At 42.7% G+C, this 19,443-nt stretch overlaps 2 protein-coding genes and 1 long non-coding RNA gene across 5 annotated transcripts in view; 1 reads left to right on the forward strand and 2 right to left on the reverse strand.

The window, feature by feature from the left end:
- Window positions 1-16,191, reverse strand: part of LOC138954528 (clumping factor A-like) — a 16,984-nt gene extending 793 nt beyond the window's left edge. The window contains exons 1-6 of the mRNA XM_070326351.1: window positions 16,121-16,191; window positions 15,538-15,797; window positions 14,589-14,747; window positions 13,524-14,063; window positions 5,255-5,413; window positions 1-4,740 (exon numbers count right to left, since the gene is read on the reverse strand). The exon at window positions 1-4,740 is cut by the window's left edge and continues 793 nt beyond it. Coding sequence (XP_070182452.1) covers window positions 4,109-4,740; window positions 5,255-5,413; window positions 13,524-14,063; window positions 14,589-14,747; window positions 15,538-15,797; window positions 16,121-16,191 — 1,821 coding nt within the window. The 3' untranslated portion in view covers window positions 1-4,108. The remainder of the gene's footprint in view (window positions 4,741-5,254; window positions 5,414-13,523; window positions 14,064-14,588; window positions 14,748-15,537; window positions 15,798-16,120) is intronic.
- Window positions 7,818-13,474, forward strand: LOC138959930 (uncharacterized). Of its 2 annotated transcripts, XM_070331603.1 has the most exons (3): window positions 7,818-8,111; window positions 8,745-10,604; window positions 10,857-13,474. In XM_070331603.1, the coding sequence occupies exons 2-3, from the start codon at window positions 9,182-9,184 to the stop codon at window positions 12,581-12,583; spliced, it is 3,150 nt and encodes a 1,049-aa protein (XP_070187704.1). In that variant the 5' UTR covers window positions 7,818-8,111; window positions 8,745-9,181; the 3' UTR covers window positions 12,584-13,474. The 2 variants fall into 2 exon arrangements, with proteins under 2 accessions (XP_070187704.1, XP_070187705.1); XM_070331604.1 differs by lacking the exon at window positions 7,818-8,111 and having other exon boundaries at window positions 8,651-10,604.
- Window positions 16,192-16,292: 101 nt separating the features above from the next.
- LOC138956775 (uncharacterized) lies at window positions 16,293-19,210 on the reverse strand. 2 transcript variants are annotated; one of them, XR_011452794.1, is made up of 4 exons: window positions 19,042-19,210; window positions 17,735-17,820; window positions 16,892-17,055; window positions 16,293-16,425 (listed from the first exon to the last, which is right to left on the reverse strand). It is a non-coding gene; the product is annotated as an uncharacterized lncRNA (long non-coding RNA). The 2 variants fall into 2 exon arrangements; XR_011452796.1 differs by lacking the exon at window positions 19,042-19,210 and adding an exon at window positions 18,330-18,778.
- Between the last annotated feature and the right edge of the window lie 233 nt (window positions 19,211-19,443).

Below are 19,443 nucleotides of genomic sequence, written 5' to 3' on the forward strand. Positions count from 1 at the left end.
AATTCTGCTGAAATCGCCCGCCGTGCGGGTTCAAATTTCGCTGAAGCACAAAGTCGTCTGTCACTTCTCTACTGCCCACTCATCCCCCCCCCCCCCCCCCCCCACTTTGAGAAGGACTCAGGACTACCACCAATCAAGGCCAGACACAGTGGCTAGACAGCTACCCCTCTCCGCCTCACTTGACCGTGTCACCACCCCTCCAGTGCCACGAGCCGCTGGCGATTGCATCAGCAGTCAAAATAGCTACTACCCCCCTCCCTCCCCCCTCTTTGCGCTATTCACTTCAACCCCTCTCTTATCTTATTCTGCGCTGACCAATCCTTCAGAGACTTTCCTCTCATATAAAAACTCGGTCATTGACCCCGGGTAAGAAGGTCAGTGTCTGGACAGGCAGCTGTGTTCAGATTGCAAGTACCGATCATTGACCCAGGTCTCAAGGCCAACCAGCTTTTACAATGCCTCGACTGCAGGACATTTTCAGTTAAATACACGTAAGTAAAATATGTAGGATAAACAGAATACTACATGGCTTTCGCTCGCAGTTCAATATTAAATTAAAAAAACTCGTGTAAATCTGGTACGACACAGCAAGCCATGTAGTATTCTCTATATGTAAAGAAGGGGCAGGTTGGGTAATGACGGGGCAGGTCGAGTCACTGACCCAACCTGCCCATACCCTACCTGCCCCGCACAGGGTGCACAAAGAAATCGGTCTGTTACGTTTCGATTCAATTTAAATACGAATTTAAACAGCACAATTCACTTCTAAAATGAATCAGGTGTGTATACTAAAGATATCATCCATGAGCACCCTGTTAATCCACGTATAGAACAAAAAGTATGAGAGTCAAAAAAGTCACTTACTGTCAAATTTCATGGTGAAACCACCGGATCCATACTTGCACACCACTACCATTCAAACAAATTGGCGATAGGGACGCACTGGGACATTCAAAAACATAGATCGGAAACGAAACGGGAATATCTTTTCAACATGTGTCACAAAACTATGCACGAATATAATGTTCCAAAGCATATGCCCGTAACGCTTACTTCCAATTGGTTGACTAAAATAGGAAGGTTGCGATTTTGAGTCGGGTATGGGGTTTAAGGGTGTGGAGTTGAAACATTCAATATTTTTCTCGTAGTACACACACAAGAAATGTGCATGGAAAAAGATGAAGAGAGCTGTTCGAAAACCATTTTGTCCGTGAAAAACTAAAAACATATATGAGGCTGTGCCAAAAGGTGCTCTGTCAGAGGGGGACATTTTATAAGAAAATAAAAGTAACAGTATCATTTCAACACTTACACAATGTGAAAGAATAGTCATTTGGACATACAATTCCAGTCTTAAAAAGATAACTCAGTAAAGCGACTTTGAGAAAATGATGTGTAATCGTAATTTTTGGGAATCTGTCGGATGTAACAATGGACATGAAAGACAAGTAAAATTAGTTGTAAACCTATATCATTTGAGCAAATTTTTACTTGTATCATTTATATAACCATTTTAAACTAAAATGTACTGATTGCTGATAGAAACTGAACACAATATAGTGCAATGATGATGTCATGTGTTGCATCCGACAGATAGCAATTACTAGCAGTTTGAATTCAAGAACAGCAAAGCACAGTTTTGATCAAAAACCAAGTTTATTCATTTGGTGAAGTCCTTTCATTGCTGTCAGAAACAATAACATTGATCATGCCTGGAGAAAAGATTGCCAGCCATACCATTCATCTGTCGGAGGTAACATATTTTTAGAATGGACACAAATGATGATGTCATGTGTTGCATCCGACAGTAAATGTAAATTTAGCAGTTTTGCCAGAGTAATGGTGGGAATCGCAAACTTAGCCCGTTTGTGGAAAGAAAGGGACATTTTGATCCGTTTTTAGCTCATATCGTGCTGACTGATGAAGGCCAGAGCCAAACGTTCCCACATGACACGAGCGAAGCCGTGTCAAAGTTTCGGTTGACAGTTTGATATCTGTGTCAGGAGTTTCGATCGACGCCTGACTTAACACTTTTGAGGCCAGTCTTTGTTATTTTTGAGTTTGTTTCCTGCATATGATAGCCGTGTAAACTGTTTAACACGGTTCCAAAGGTTATTTTAGGTTTCGAACTTTCACTCAGTATTTTTTGTTTTTCGGGTTGAACTTTCTGTTGACCGCAACTTACAAGAAAAAGCTGACATGGAACTGATACTTACCGCTGCGTGTTATCGACGCCATCTTGGAGGGAAAAGTGCGCGAAAGGCATTGTGGGAAGGAATGTCTTTTTACTGCGATGCGACAAACATCCGGTAGAAGTAAAATCGCGGCCAGAATTATTAAATGTTCGATCGAAACACTCTGACATGACGAAGTTACTCCGTAAAAAACATGCCTGATATAAAATATATACAACAATCAGTGCTGTTTTCACCGTTGCTAAACGTCAAACTAAGATTGCAGCACTTGTTTCTGTGTTCTTCTAGAGAGATTTCTGGAGCAAATCACTGCCGTCAACCTTTTCTGCTGGTGTGACATCTGACATGATAGGTTACGATCGTAACAGCTTTTAAAAAAACCGTTTTTCACACATTTCGGGAAGAATTTTGTTCTGCTTTTTACATTGATTAAAAAGCTGAATCTCTCCTCTTTCACCCATCTACAAAAAAATGACTCTCAACTTGAAAGATAAAAAACAAAAAATCGTTGTTTGTGGGTCCCCTAAAATGTCCCCACTTCCGGATCAACATTCGGACCTGGATCTTGTAATTATTTTGTATTTTAACCCTTTCAAAGGCCAACATGCACCTTAATGTTGTGCATGTTGTATCTTTGATATACTTTTAAGCTAAGTGAGGCTAAATCAGGAAAAATGTATGATTACAAAACAAAATATCAATGTGCAAATTTGACAGGGGTCTCCCAGAGCACCTTTTGGCACAGCCTCATATACCAGGACGGTGTCAAGATCAAGAAAAAACAATTTTTGCGAGCACCTGACCGATATTGCGTAAAAACAACCAACCCTGGATCTGAAATTAACGATGTCTAAAGGCATTCAAAATTTAGGTTACAACTTCTTTGAAGAAGAAGAACCAGGGCTGGGCATCGGTAGCTAGGCATGGGACAAGCATCAGTGAACGGGTCTCTCTCTCTAAAAGGGAACAACAGTGGTTAAGGAGCGAAAAACAGGGGAAAGCTATAGCGAAAAGCAGGTAAACAAAGAGGTCATAAACGTTTTTATACAAAGTAGGAAAACAAAATGAATGAACATGACACAATTTTGACATGGTCCTGTCAAAATCGCTGACGCGGCTGTCGGAAAAAAGTTGACAGTAGCACATGTAGATTTCACAAAATTCACAGCCACGAGCAGCAGAGCGGAGCTACCTGTCCGCCATGTTTTCTCCTTTGCCGCTTCAAAGTCTGTAAGCAAAATCCTGGCAGCTTCACCACTCCTGCGACGATTGAACATGATGATGTTCGACAGTGAAACCTTAGCAAGAGCATGCCATGCTGCAACTGTTGGCTCTGACCTCAGGGTGTTCAAGCACCGTTCCCTTTCCTCCGCCATATATTTTGTCACTTTCTTCATGTCTTCCGTCAGTGGCAGAACATGTGGCTTGTTGTTTTGCTTTGAGGCCAATGTTGAGAGGGCAGCAGATGAGATGTGTTCTTTCCAGTCAGAATCGCATAGATCCACGAAGTCCGCAGACACTTGCTGCAGTTCACTGTTTCCCTCTATGAGTGCTTGACTTCTCAGAATTGTCGCACACTTCTTGAGAGAATGCCCAATCTTAAGGGCCAGTGATGGATTTTCATAAACATGTGTGAGTGAATCATACCCACAGAGTTTTTTGACAGCAGAAATCACCACAAGGAACTTGTCGGGACGAATACAAGATTGAAGTGCTGTGATTGTAGAGTCCTCTTCTCTGGCTACCAACAAGAACCGGGCAAGCTCTCTGATTTTTTGCCGCATGAATTGTCGTCTGTGCTGCAAGTGGCCATGTTTCTGATACAGTTTTTCGCCGAACTTCACAATGAGGTGATCTCTTTTAGCAACAAAAGTGAAGCCATCAGAATGCATGCCATCAAAAATGTTTTCCTTCTAGCCTCCGCTGCACTCCATGTTGGATGGAAGCAAAGATTCAGCTCTGGATATGACGTTTCTTCCGTTTTTTGAAGTTTTCCGGAATTTGCAGCGTTGTTGGTGCCGCCACAGTTCGTTTCTTACAAAGAAGCCCAGGCAAAATTCACAGGGGATGTAGCACAGAGGGTTCACTTTTTCTGAGGGTGATCGCCAGGGTATTAGTTTACCCTTGTTTTTTTTAAGAACGCGACAGTTGTAATAATAGTTACCAAGGTTCCGCACTCTTTCCAGCAGAAAACGCCTTTCTGCTGAGTTCTTGGGGTTAGACAAAATTTCCACTATTTCAGGTTCCTTCTTATGTTTCGAAAACTGGTGTTTAGCGAGGTTGGTGCTTGGGGAGTTACAGAACTTGCACCAGTTCTCTTTATCGTACACTCTTTTGCCATTTGTATTTGCGGCAATATGGATTCTTATGCCGCTTGGTCGAGTATTGGTCGACGATGAAGGTTTAGATGCTGGCTGGGATGAAGATTTACTCCCGCTTGGTCGAGTGATGCTTCTGGACGATGAAGAAGAGGGTGGCTGTGATGAGGTGTAGAGACCTGCAGCTTTTAGAGATTCAGATGGAATACCTGGTGACCAACTTGCACCTGTTCACACACACACACAAGAACGCATACTTTTATTTTTTTATTCACAACTTACTGAATTTTTTTAGCTAGAGTCAGAAATATTATTACATATTGCTTATAGCCCAGCAGACAGACAAACTAAAAACAGAGTTCGGAATTGGTGAAACCAAAATGGTCCCACCGCTCGATCACATCTCCGACAATGGCCGATGTCAAAGGTCAGTTTGCCGTGGACCAATAGAATGTACATAGGCATAGGCATGTGCAGTCAATCAGTGTAACATTACACATGATTACCCCCACCCCCACACCGTTCATGTTAACTTTATTACTTGCTCAAATTGCTGTCAACATACCTCAGTCTTTAATTACAATGGAATACAACAAAAAATTCCATAACAAAACAAAAACACTTATCAAAGAAAACTTACCTCTTTTTTAGAAACTACATGATTGTTATCCACATGTAATCCTTATTCAACCTTTTTAACGTAATATGAATGCTAATAAAAAAAGGATGAGACTAACTAACCATCAGATTTACGTAGAAAGGGAAAGATGATGGACTCATCGGATTCACTGGTGGTCCCTGGCACTCCACATGGTGCTGTGGCGTCATTGTTGCTCGAGTCAGTGTCATCTTCTGAGCCGGGAAGATAGTCATCGTCCGAGTCGCTGTAAGAAGACCACTCTGGAAACAAACAGATTTAATTAGGCCAAAGAAAAAAACAAGAAGAGCAAAGCTCATACGACTCACATGCATGACCTTGACCTCAATATGACCTTGACTTTCAAGTGACCTTGAAGGTCAAGGTCAAACAACAACATGGCAAATTACACTAAGAACACTTTTTTTGCAACTTTTGCAAATTTTTCCTACCTAAATACACATGACCTTCACCCAAGGTCAAGGTCACCCAAGACAAGACTGTTAATTTTAACAACCAGAAGCACAACAGTGTTTAGTATGAGTTTCTACCAAGAGACAAGGTCAATTTTAGTGGTTCACAGACCTGTTTTGGTCACAATTCAGAGCGGTCAAAGTGACCTTGACCTTGAAGATACGTAACCAAAAGTGTATCAGTATGAAAGAATAACATGTGCCTCACCCAATTAGGAAAGTTTGGAAGAGTTAACTTCCATAGTTAAGGGTCAAGGTCACTTTAAAATATGCATACAATCCAAATTTGAAGGACCCCTGTGACCTTGACCTTGCAGCAAGATCAACCAAACTTATATCAAAAGATAGGGCTTACTTTGATCTATAAACCACGTATAGGTGAGGTAGCCATTATCAATAGCTTGGGAGAAAATTGGGAAAATGTGAAAAATAGCTGTTTTTGAGACAACATTTATGGCCCCTGTGACCTTGACCTTGATGCAAGGTCAAGTTACCATGTATGTTTTTTGAGGCCTTGTCACCATGCACCATCATGCCACATTTGGTGCTGATAGGCCTAATAGTGTCTGAGAAAAATCCAACGTTTAAGTTTTCGGACGGACGGACGGCCGCCCGGACGACTAGGGTGAGTACATAGACTCACTTTGCTTCGCATGTGAGTCAAAAATACATGTTAAGGTTGTTAAGATACTCTGATCAGAATTCAGGACAACTTGATAAAAACTTGGTATGAATGTAGGTTACACATAGGGATCAATGGAAATGGAAAAGGTGGGGATAGTGTGCACCCCTTCTTCATAAATTTTAGATACCCCATAGACCCAGTGAATGGATACACACACTACCTGCTAACGTAAGGTAGATGAACGCACACACACACAGTTTAATATTTTTCACACAATCATATGAAAGTGTGCACCACTTCATTTTTGCTTCTTTGCCCAGTAGTGTTCTCTTTCAGATATGGCTGACAATGAAGGAAACATAAATTGAAGTTGAAAAAGACGCACAGATTTGTCAGAGCTAACACAATGACTACCTCACAATGTGTGTGTACCACCACAACCTTGGCTTTGGATTAAATATACACATTACCCCACAATGATGTTAAGATGCATGGACACACACACATATGATTAAAAAGCGCTGGTCATCTAAAAAACTTTTAAAAAAATGCACATCAGACACTGATCAGAATTCAGGACAATTTGATAAAACTTGGTATGAATGTAGGTTACACATAGGGATCAATGGAAATGGAAAAGGTGGGGATAGTGTGCACCCCTTCTTCATAAATTTTAGATACCCCATAGACCCAGTGAATAGATACACACACTACCTGCTAACGTAAGGTAGATGAACGCACACACACACAGTTTAATATTTTTCACACAATCATATATGAAAGTGTGCACCGCTTCATTTTTGCTTCTTTGCCCAGTAGTGTTCTCTTTCAGATATGGTTGACAATGAAGGAAACATAAATTGAAGTTGAAAAAGACGCACAGATTTGTCAGAGCTAACACAATGACTACCTCTCAATGTGTGTGTACCACCACAACCTTGGCTTTGGATTAAATACACACATTACCCCACAATGATGTTAAGATGCATGGACACACACACATATGATTAAAAAGCGCTGGTCATCTAAAAACTTTAAAAAAATGCACATCAGACACTTACAAAACACTTTTCAGTCAGGTAAGACCAAAGGACATTACACTCAATGAACTAATGTGTTTCTGAGAGTTCAATGACCCATCAATTCAAAGCAAATAATTATACTAGGTACCGGCAGTGCTATCAGCAGCAGTGCGGGAAAGGCAAAACTTGAGTGAAATATGGCACTTTTCAACTTACTCTGCTTCAGCAATTACTAACCAAATTTTAAAAAAAATGGTATCAAAATAAAGATCATTTTTTCAATCTTTTATTAATGTGTCTTGTTTTGTCAAATATGAGTGTGTGAGAGAGAAATTTAATTCCAAACTTGACCACGGTCGGCAAATCCCTCGGTGGCTGACGCTCCTTTTCTCGCGTTGCTTTGAACCACGATCTACAGCTGTTGGGGAAATTCCTTTCTCCTTGACCCCACAACCTTCAAATTAGCATATAATTACCATATTTTGGTTCATCTCTTCCTGTAGATTGTTTTCGTATAAGTTTTATTCCCAAAGAATGGATGGAAAATTTTGAACTTTTAGTTCAAAACTATTGCTTGTTTTTAAACCTTTGTATCTCACAAACCGTACAAAATACACTGCAAGTCTTATAGTGCGCTGGAAAGCTTGTTTTCTGCTGAAAACAGTGATATACGAAACTAAGAGGTCAGGTCAATGGGAGCCAATCGCAAGCCGGGAAAGCCGACCTTCACATTCAAACCACACACATGTTCGCATGTCAACAATGGCGAATCGAGGTTCAAATGCTGCGATTGAGAACAGTACAGATTACCCTTGGCTCAACGCATTCAGGCCTTTCATCGGTAAATATTGTTTTGTTTTGTTGTATTAAAGTTATCTAAAGAAGCTTAGGCCTATATTTTGTTTCTCTTGTCTGTATCTTCGTGTAGATTGTAAATCAAAGTGGTGAAGTGGACCGGTCTGAAATTGTACTGTGTTTCGCTCATACGCTACTGGTGTCGAAGCTTTTTATTTTTCTTGCTGTCTTTCCTGTTGACTTTATGTACTTTGGTTGATACTTTGAACTTATTTGATAGTATTTTTGTCATTATTGTAACAGGATGGCACATTTAAGCGTAGATATTGACTGTTGTGTACGAAAGTGTTAGACCGGAAGTAAGGCGTCGAAGGTTTCAAAGAATAACTCAGTCAGGTTTCGTGTTCTACTATTTGGCTTTTTTCGTGTTGTAGCCTGAAAGAAATAATTCTTTACGTGAAAAGTGCACCTTGTTTACACGCAATTGCTTCTCAGATATAGTTTTAGAAGTGCAAAAGTCCACATTTAAGTGCTCTCTCTCTCTCTCTTTTAAAAAAAATTTTTTAGAGCAAAAGTGAAGTAACTATTATCATAGAGTTCAAAACAAAACACAGATGAGACAAACCATTTGATTTAAAGATGTCAATTTACTCATGAGTTTTGTTTTTATTTTATTCAGAAGATGACAACTTTGATCGACTAAGCAGATGGATGTCAAGCGCAGGACGAGGAAGAAAAGTTGCCCTCCCCAAGCATCAAGTCCTTACAAATCGTCTCCTCATCCAACTTGATCAGTTGCGGCTTCAGCTTGGGAAATCATGGGAGGATATGGAGACTCTGTTTTCTTCCATCTGTGACAACAGTCTTCTTCTTCATACAACCCTGAAGGAAGAGGTCAGGCGTGCAAACAAACAAGCTGCTGAAGTCCACTCTAGTGAAGGTGATATTGTTGCATTTGTGTATGCTGATGTGGGCGAGGAAATTAATACCAGAAACATTGGGCCCTTCTTGCAGAAGTTGTGACTTACAAGACGCCATCTTCTGTCTCCTGACTCTCTGTGTGACCTGCCCAGCCCTACAGAACTAGTGACAAATGGGACACTAATTGACTTACTCATGTTCCAGAAAGACGAGAGGCATACTTTGTGCAGGCAGTGGTTTACACATGTTGGACTTAACATTTCAGACTTGTCTGACAAGCAGCTTAGAGCAAGACTCGACAAAGTACGCAAACCATATGACACTTTCTCTAAAAGTCTGCACAGAGGCAACAACGAGGCGAAGCTGAAAGACTATTTATTTCAACAGCAGTCTCATTTTCCCCTGGTATCTGCGATGCCTACTGTCCCGTCTGTTGTGCCTTGTGCAATAGAGAATGCACCTGCAACACCCCCAGCTGACCATCCAACCGGAGATGAATTGACTCATCTAAAGATTGCATCAAGTGGCAGGCAGTTAGCTGCACTACGCAGGAGCAATGAAGAGCTCAGTGGGAGTCTGTTGGAAGCAAAGAACCGAGAGATGATTTACAAGGACCTTCTCAAAGAGAAAACTCAAAGCGTAACCACCTTGCAGGCAGACTTGACAAAACTTCAAGGCAAAGCTGAACGTAGTGCATCTCACATAAAATGTGTGGAAACCCAGTTGTGCAGTGCCAAGGAGTACATCGGCAAAATTCGGCAAACAAACTTTTACAAGAGACTGAAAAGGCAGGAAACCAACTTAAAAAAGAGAGAAGAAAATCTGAAAGATCATGAGGATGGTGGGTGCATTCAAACAATTGAGCGTCTGAAGCACAAACTCAAGTTGTGTCAGACTGCTAATTCAAGTCTGAGAGCCAAATTGAACAGTGTGAAGGAGAAGCGACAACAAGACTTGGACAGACATAATCAGCTGACTGCTGATCTTCTTGAAGAAGCTGTAGTACATACTGTGAAGACAACAGAGGAGGGCCCCAGGAAGAAATTCACGCATGATGTCATCAAAACTACCATTGGACTCATTTCTTGTGGGGTTTCTGCAAAGAACAGTGGCCATGTCATCCAAACAGTTGCGCGCAATCTGTTCCACACCGATATCGACGACAAAGATGTACCATCTGAACGCACATCTCTGCGGTTTGCGGATCAAGGGCACTACCTGGCTAAATACCATGTTGCCGAGACTGTGCTTGACTCTGACAATTTTGATATTCATTTTGACGGAACAACACGGGACCACCGGAAATATGTGGGTCAACAAGTGACCACAAGTGCAGGGTCCCTCAGCTGTGGATTCACAGAGGTAGCTACAGAAGACGCCAAGACTCTTGTGGATGTTACCGTCAGTCTCCTCCAAGAAGTGGCGCAAGTCTACGACAAAGACGACACAGAACGCTGCTTCAAAGCAGCTCTGCAGAAGTGTTCAGGACTGATGTCTGACAGAGCCGCTCCAAACAAGCTCATGAAGAAAGACTTCAACGACCTCAGAAAGGCAACCCTGGGGACAGAGGAGGATCTCCAGTTCCTGTACTGCAACGCCCATTACTTGCTTGGACTTGGTGAGTAAACACATTTCACAGCTTTGTACATGTGTTTCACTGTATCAGTGTCTGTGTCTATTATAAAGGTTAACCTCTATGCAGAGTGTGCTGTAAATGTAATGTGTAAATGATACATTTTTAAGTCTGTATTTTAAACTGTGTGTTTGTTCTGTATTACTATCTAGTATCACTTTGTATCTCTACAATGTCAGCAAATGTGTGTGAATCACTGAATGCTGTATCTTATATTCTTAATTCTGACTGTTTCAGGCACAAGTGCAGAGAAGTCACTGAAAGAACTACAGACCGAGTGGGGGCAGCAGCGTATTGGCCGAGACAACGCAGCTCAGTTTGGACATTGGCAGGCAAAGGAGGCAGCAGCTGTTCGCTATGTGCGGATGGCCTGCGAGGTTCTAGGACCCAGGGGCGATGATCAATGTGGCTGCAGAGATGCATGGCTTGCATACTGTGAGATGACCAACAAGACGTCTACTGTGCCAAGCTTCAAATCTAACCGGTTTAACAGCATCTTTTATGGTGCAACAAAGCTGCTGGCACACCGTGACGACATCATAGAGTTCCTGTCAGATTACATGCCGAGCAGGAACCAGAAGCTGGAAAGTGTGTTGAAGGATGCCCAGAGTGAAGAGGTGAACGTTTTTGTTGCCACGCTTGCCATGGTCTACGAGAGGATCACAGGACCTTACTGGACTCTACTGTGTGCTGGGGAGACGAGCTATGCAGAGTTTTTCTTGCCTGTTGTGGAGCTGCACGCACAGCTGAGAGAGTGGAGAGATGACAGTGCCTCCATTTTCAGCCCCCATGTGCCGTCACTCTTCAGTATCCAAGTACCAGACGCATCGTCACTTGCAGCACTCCTAGATCTGGATGAGGCGACACAACAGAAAGTGCAGCGTGCCTTCAGCCACTTCTGTGTCAACTTTGTTGCTGTCACTGAGCGACAGTTGGACGACTTCCTGCCTGGTGGCCGATACCATGCTGTTCAGGATCCACAAGTGTTGGAGCGGCTGCGGCATTCACACATCACCAACCTCTTGGGAGAAGCCTGCTTTGGGGATCTCGATATTTCCATTTACACGCACCGCAACTCCTCAGTCCACCACCACAGCACTCTGACCATGTTGAAACGGAACAAAACAATGAAGGCTTGGTTCAACCAGAAGTCCAATGAGGAACAAAGGCAACTTCTTCTGAATGCATCCAGTAGTGGTCCTGAAATGCGAAAGCGTCACCGAGAGAATGACAGAGAGGTGAAAGCCAGCAAAAGACAGAAGCTACAGCTTCAGCAGCAGCGGACAGAGGCAGATCGACAGAAGAAGGCAAGGGAGAAGGCAGATATTGCTCAAGAGATCCGTCAAGATGGGGGAGCCTGCAGCAGTGCTGGTGATGTCGACAGGCTGCTAGAACGAAAAGCTCTGCAAAGAGAAAAACTGGCTGCTCTGAAGACCCAGATTCGCTTTTTCCGGCATGTCCTGGGATTCAAGTCTGAGCTTCTGAAGCTCACACAGGACCTTCCAGGCCTGGAACAGTCTCTGAAGGAGTTCCTTGCGTCCCAGGACCCATTCCCAGAACACAGGGACAGGGTGGACAACAACCTTGATGAGGAAGACGAGCCATCAGAGTCCGACTCCTCTGCTTCAGAGCATGAGAACGACCAGCGAGTAGATAGCGACGGGTTTTCATTTGCCCAGACAGGTCAGACAGTGGCAGTGTTCTACGATGAAACATTTCATGTGGGCACTGTTACAAACATTCTAAGCGCAGATGAGGCAAAAGTAAACTTTTTAAAGAAGAGCTCTCTGGACAACAACAGATTTTCTTGGCCAGCCAAAGAAGACAGTGACACCGTCAGCAGTGTGTTTGTGTTTGCATGGGACTTTTTGTTAGAACCGATCTCCACAAATGCACGGATGTGGCATGTCCCAAACAGCACTCTCCAGGAACAATATAACTTGTATGTGGAGAAGTACTGTTGATAAGTAAAACCAGGCAGATCACAATCAGTGAGTAAGTGGATTTCTGTCATTTGTGATTCAGTTTCGTTACAGAAGGTCTTTACTTTTTTCTGATATTTTTAAGAATTAACTTTCAAAAGTGGTGTGTTCAATTTCCACAAAAGAGATGTATCCAAGAGTATGTTGCATTTTGTGACTGCTGTCAAAATTTGATGCATATTTGTCCAGTAGTTCAAAAGTTACAGGCAGTTAAAGTTTGCATATTTCAGGGTTCCTCCGATCTTCATTTCCGCCTGTCAAAATGGTGAAATTCCTGATTTTGGCTCCCTCATTGTGACTGAATGAAGACAACCACATGTCTGTAATTGAAGATTTCTTAAGTATATACTATTGAGAGTAGAAATCAGAAGAATTAATGTGTTTTGATGTCTTTTTGTTTGTTAAAAAAATTCCTAAACGTGCCCAATTATCAATTTTCTGCCATTTGCCACGCCCCCAAATAGCCTTTTTTTTCAATATTGACAGCTTCAGTACAAGTGTACTATCCTATTTCATTGATATTTTTGTGTTCTGCAGGCACATGTTAGCAAGATAAACTTGTTTAAGATGGGCATTTACTTAGTACTCAAATGGTGTGTGACCTCAAAAATGGAGAAAATGTGAATACGCACCGCTTAACGCTAACTGTAAACTTTAAAAATCAGATATCTCAGGAAGTATTTGAGATAGAACCTTACTTTTTGTTTTGTTATTCTTGTTTTATACAGAAGAATAAGAACATCTCAAAACATTAGGAGATTTTTCAGACTCATTTTTTGACTGCCGGTACCTAATTATACATGGGTGAAACCTGGCAGCTGTTGTTGTATATATAGCTCTTTCAGAATATAAAAATGCCTGGGATCCTGAAAAGTTTCACACCTGATTATACAAAATAATATAGAAAAGATGAAGGCCTCACCTCTAGCAGGTTCGGCTGGTTGACGAAATCCCCGCCTTCCGTCGCTGGTCTTTGGCCTGGCACCCTGCCCTGGACTGCGTGAAGACTGAGGTGGGCATCCCTGGCGCCCAGGGAAGTCCCTTCTGTCGTTGCCAGGGTGACCACCCCGGCCCCCACTGTCCTCTCGGTTCCTGTCGCAGTCACCGCCTGACCTCCAGCCGGTCTTGACAAAGCGGTCCTCGCCCTCTCTCTCCTGGTTTCTCTCTCGCTGTCTGCCCTCTCGCTCTCGGTACCTGTTTTTTCCCTTATCTCTGTCTCTTCCTCCGTCTCTATCCCTTCCTGCGTCTATGTCTCGGTCTCTGTTCCTCCCCCTTCCTTCGTCTCTGCCCCGACCTCTGTCTCTTCCGCTGTCACTGGGTTTAGATGCTGGCTGGGATGAAGATTTACTCCCGCTTGGTCGAGTGATGCTTCTGGACGATGAAGAAGAGGGTGGCTGTGATGAGGTGTAGAGACCTGCAGCTTTTAGAGATTCAGATGGAATACCTGGTGACCAACTTGCACCTGTTCCACACACACACACACAAGAACGCATACTTTTATTTTTTTATTCACAACTTACTGAATTTTTTTAGCTGGAGTCAGAAATATTATTACATATTGCTTATAGCCCAGCAGACAGACAAACTAAAAACAGAGTTCGGAATTGGTGAAACCAAAATGGTCCCACCGCTCGATCACATCTCCGACAATGGCCGATGTCAAAGGTCAGTTTGCCGTGGACCAATAGAATGTACATAGGCATAGGCATGTGCAGTCAATCAGTGTAACATTACACATGATTACCCCCACCCCCACACCGTTCATGTTAACTTTATTACTTGCTCAAGTTGCTGTCAACATACCTCAGTCTTTAATTACGATGGAATACAACAAAAAATTACATAACAAAACAAAAACACTTATCAAAGAAAACTTACCTCTTTTTTAGAAACTACATGATTGTTATCCACATGTAATCCTTATTCAACCTTTTTAACGTAAAACGAATGCTAATAATTATATAAAAAAAGGATGAGACTAACTAACCATCAGATTTACGTAGAAAGGGATAGATGATGGACTCGTCGGGTTCACTGGTGGTCCCTGGCACTCCACATGGTGCTGTGGCGTCATTGTTGCTCGAGTCAGTGTCATCTTCTGAGCCGGGAAGATAGTCATCGTCCGAGTCGCTGTAAGAAGACCACTCTGGAAACAAAGAGATTTAATTAGGCCAAAGAAAAAAACAAATACATGTTAAGGTTGTTAAGATACTCTGATCAGAATTCAGGACAATTTGATAAAACTTGGTATGAATGTAGGTTACACATAGGGATCAATGGAAATGGAAAAGGTGGGGATAGTGTGCACCCCTTCTTCATAAATTTTAGATACCCCATAGACCCAGTGAGTGAATAGATACACACACTACCTGCTAACGTAAGGTAGATGAACGCACACACATACAGTTTAATATTTTTCACACAATCATATGAAAGTGTGCACCGCTTCATTTTTGCTTCTTTGCCCAGTAGTGTTCTCTTTCAGATATGGTTGACAATGAAGGAAACATAAATTGAAGTTGAAAAAGGCGCACAGATTTGTCAGAGCTAACACAATGACTACCCCACAATGTGTGTGTACCACCACACCTTGACTTTGGATTAGATACACACATTACCTACAATGATGTTAAGATGCATGGACACACACACATATGATTAAAAAGCGCTGGTCATCTAAAAACTTTAAAAAAATGCACATCAGACACTTACAAAACACTTTTCAGTCAGGTAAGACCAAAGGACATTACACTCAATGAACTAATGTGTTTCTGAGAGTTCAATGACCCATCAATTCAAAGCAAATAATTATACATGGGTGAAACCTGGCAGCTGTTGTTGTATATATAGCTCTTTCAGAATATAAAAATGCCTGGGATCCTGAAAAGTTTCACACCTGATTATACAAAATAATATAGAAAAGATGAAGGCCTCACCTCTAGCAGGTTCAGCTGGTTGACGAAATCCTCGCCTTCCGTCGCTGGTCTTTGGCCTGGCACCCTGCCCTGGACTGCGTGAAGACTGAGGTGGGCATCCCTGGCGCCCAGGGAAGTCCCTTCTGTCGTTGCCACGGTGACCACCCCGGCCCCCCACTGTCCTCTCGGTTCCTGTCGCAGTCACCGCCTGACCTCCAGCCGGTCTTGACAAAGCGGACCTCGTCCTCTCTCTCCTGGTTTCTCTCTCGCTGTCTGCCCCTCTCGCTCTCGGTACCTTTTTTTTCCCTATCTCTGTCTCTTCCTCCCGTCTCTATCCCTTCCTGCGTCTATGTCTCTGTTCCTCCCCCTTCCTTCGTCTCTTGCCCCGACCTCTGTCTCTTCCTCCGTCTCTATCCCTTCCTGCGTCTCTGTCTCTGTTCTCCCCCTTCTTCGTCTCTGCCCCGACCTCTGTCTCTTCCGCTGTCACTGTCCCCCTCCGAATCTCTATCTTTCCTCTCTTTGTCTGGGTCGTCCTCTCTGCTCCTGCTCTCTCTCGGGCTGCGGTCACGGTCTCTCTTCTCTCGCTCAAACTGATCTTGGTCACGTTCTTGGCCGGAAGACCTCTCCCTGTCTGTGCGAACGGGATCTCTGTCTCTGTTGTCGTCCCTGCTGCATCTGTCTCGCCCACTGTCTTTGTCTCGTTCCTTCTCTCTGCTCCTGTCTCTCTCCTTGTCCCTCTCCTTCTCTTCTTTCAGCTTATCCTCTCTGGGTGATCGGACCTTCTTGCCCTCTCCTTGGACCTTGACCTGCATGACCTTTCGCTGCGGTCGCTGTCTCCAGGGGAGCAGCTCTGAGAGCGCCTCATCCTGCTGGACTCCGAGTCCCTGGACTTCTCATCCCTATCTCGGCCTGCAAATAAGAAAGAAAATACAATGAACATAGCACAATTGAGTTTTTCAAATTCACTTTGTCCCTTTCTGAGAATTTGCTTTACCCCTCTATCTGTTGATCCAGACATGGGATGATACAACGACACGTCTTATTCTACGATCGATAGACAAGGGGTTTAACCTTCGCAATACCCGCTAAAAAAACTTACGCGCAGTACCTCGTGGGTGCAAAACAACCCATGGTTTTTACATAGGCACTAACTTAATAGGCACTAAGGCCGTAGGACATTAGTACTAAATGAACTAATGTGTTTCTGAGAGTTCAAAATCCCATCAATTCAAAGCAAAATAATTATACATGGGTGAAACCTGGCAGCTGTTGTGTATATATATATATAGCTCTTTCAGAATTTAATAATGCCTGGGAACCTGAAAAGTTTCACACCTGATTATACAAAAGAATACAGAAAAGATGAAGGCCTCACCTCCAGCAGATTCGGCTGACTGATGAAATCCTTGCCTCGTACCCTGCCCTAGACTGCGTGAAAGCTCAGGTGGGCGTCCCGGACGCGCATTGAAGCCAATGGTGTTGGTCCTATTGTCCGTTTTGTTCACCTCTCCACTTGTACAATGCCGTCACTAGGAGTTTCTGCCACCACACAGAAAAAATGTTATGTGAAAACTTTTTTTTTTTCAGGCAATTTTCACTGAATTTCAGGCAGCTATTCGTTGAAGGTTTACATTTTGTATTGTTTGTATGTTCGTCTTATTTGGGGCGAATACGGAAACCCTGTTATTGATATTTAATCTCTCACCTGTAGTCAAAACGCTCCTTATTCATATATGTATATGAGGCCATCCACGATACTGGGCATGGCTTCCATGTAATTTACACAATGTTGTGTAATCACAGGTGTGATTTTGGAGAAAAACACTTATTGGCTGTTAATAATGCCATTCTTTTATTATGCCCTTCTCATATATTGTAGCTTTATATGTGATCCAGTTCAAAGTTGTTTGCTATAAAATTGTTTTGGTGACAGAGAATCAACTTGGAAACCATGTAACCAACATCATGATCAGCACTTGCGTCAACAAAAACCCATTTTTCAGCCAAACTGTTTCAAGCATCTAAATTCCACTATCATATCATGTCCCAGCTGCCATAAACCCCAAACATCTGTGTACCAAATCAGTTTCCCAGTATCATGGACGGCCACATAATTATACAAACTTCCACATAAAGAAGAAATGCTCACAGTCACAGCGCTGTGAATGTAAAGTCTGAAATGTTTTTGTTCTTCTGAAATTTGTTTTGCGAAGCTTACCTGCTGTAGCTTTGAGCTGATTCAAAGCCAGCTTCAGAAGCATGCTGCCTCTGCTATTGGGGGGAAACTTCTGCGACATTTCAAACCTGAAAAAAACAAACCAGTACTGAGTACATGTACAACAGAACCAAAACCAATTGAGCAACTAGTTCCTGAAGGGCTTCTGAAAGGGCCATTTCACTGGTAGACGTTTGCGAGGAGAAGGAAGAAGAAAAGATAGAGAAGAAGAAGGAAAAGACGAAGACTGAACAGGGGGAGAAGAAGATAAAATGGAAGAAAGAGAAGAAGATGGAAGAAAAGGAAGAAGACAAGAAAAGAACAACTTTACAGGACGGGAACCCAGTTTCCTGCAAAACGCTATTTTCGGTGTTGCAGTCTATTCTGCCAAGGATTTTGACGTCATTGGTGACGAAGTTTAACGCAGGAGTGGTCAGACGAGATCTGTGCCAAAAATCACGGACGATGCCGATCAACTGATAACGATTTTGTTTTCTTGAATCTCTCCGAGCGAAAATGGAGCATTTTTCCTAAGGCACTATTTTGAGAATCTTTGACAGCATCACTTGCGATCCAGACGCACGTTTGAAAATCTTACATGTTGTCGTCTGCTACTGCATGATCTAAATGATTGGGAAAGTGCCTCATTTTGATTGAAAATCAGCTCAGTTTGTTAAGAAAAATCGTAACACCAGTAATACGTCTTATATCCGTGGACGGGCAACCCCGTGCGATAAAGTGACCAAATGAACGAAACCATTTGCGGATTCACCATTTGGGAATACGCGTTGCCTTTGCGACCGAAACCTAAAACTTTTCAAACAAGAGCTATTGAACGGAAGAGTAAAGACGTGTTCGACTCTTCATGACATCAAGCAGGTCAAAAATCGGTAAATTAAATCGATTTTCTAATAAAAGTTTCAGTTGCACGGAAACAGGGGACGGTTTGAAGAAGTGGCCATTGTCACATGCTTCGTTCTTTCCCGTACATTTCTGCTTCTTGATCATGCCGAGTCTAAATTTTGGTCTCGTCCGTTTCTGTTTTGATTGAACTAACAAGCCGCACAAGCCGCATATATTTTCAAGCTTCAATGAAAGGTGACGAAAACCCTTATTAGCACGGAAACCGGGTCTCCGAGTATAGATCTACAACAAACTTTTACAAGTCGAGACAACAGAAGTCTTCTGAGAAGAATTTCAGCTGACGCCAAATATATGACCACTAACTGTCTACAGTGCCGACATGGTGAAACCATTCTGAAATTCTGAAAACTGTCTGGTGTACAAATAAAGGTTTGGCACAAACTTACCTCAATGAGTCTGCCGCAGTGAACAAAATACAAATGGCGTCACGCACATGCCTGAACTTGTCCACTTGCGCATGCGCCGAAGGACGTGATGTCACCATGACGTCACCTCATTATCTTCTCCAATAAAAACTGTGTGTGCAGCTGAAATCACCCACTGTGTGTGTGTGTAGGCACGGTTCCCGGGCGTTACTATGGGATTGCAGATAATCATATAAAAACGCATCACAATGATATTTGTAAGCGGTCTAAGGGGTTTGCCTTGTGGGGAATAGGAAAAAATACCCCATAAATTTTTGATACCCCTTAGGCCGGTGAAAAGGTGTACACACTACCTCATAACGTAAGGTAGACAAACGCACACACACACACCACACACACACACATACACACACCGCACACACA

Source organism: Littorina saxatilis, linkage group LG2 (genome assembly GCF_037325665.1).
Source record: "Littorina saxatilis isolate snail1 linkage group LG2, US_GU_Lsax_2.0, whole genome shotgun sequence".
Lineage (NCBI taxonomy): Eukaryota > Metazoa > Mollusca > Gastropoda > Littorinimorpha > Littorinidae > Littorina > Littorina saxatilis.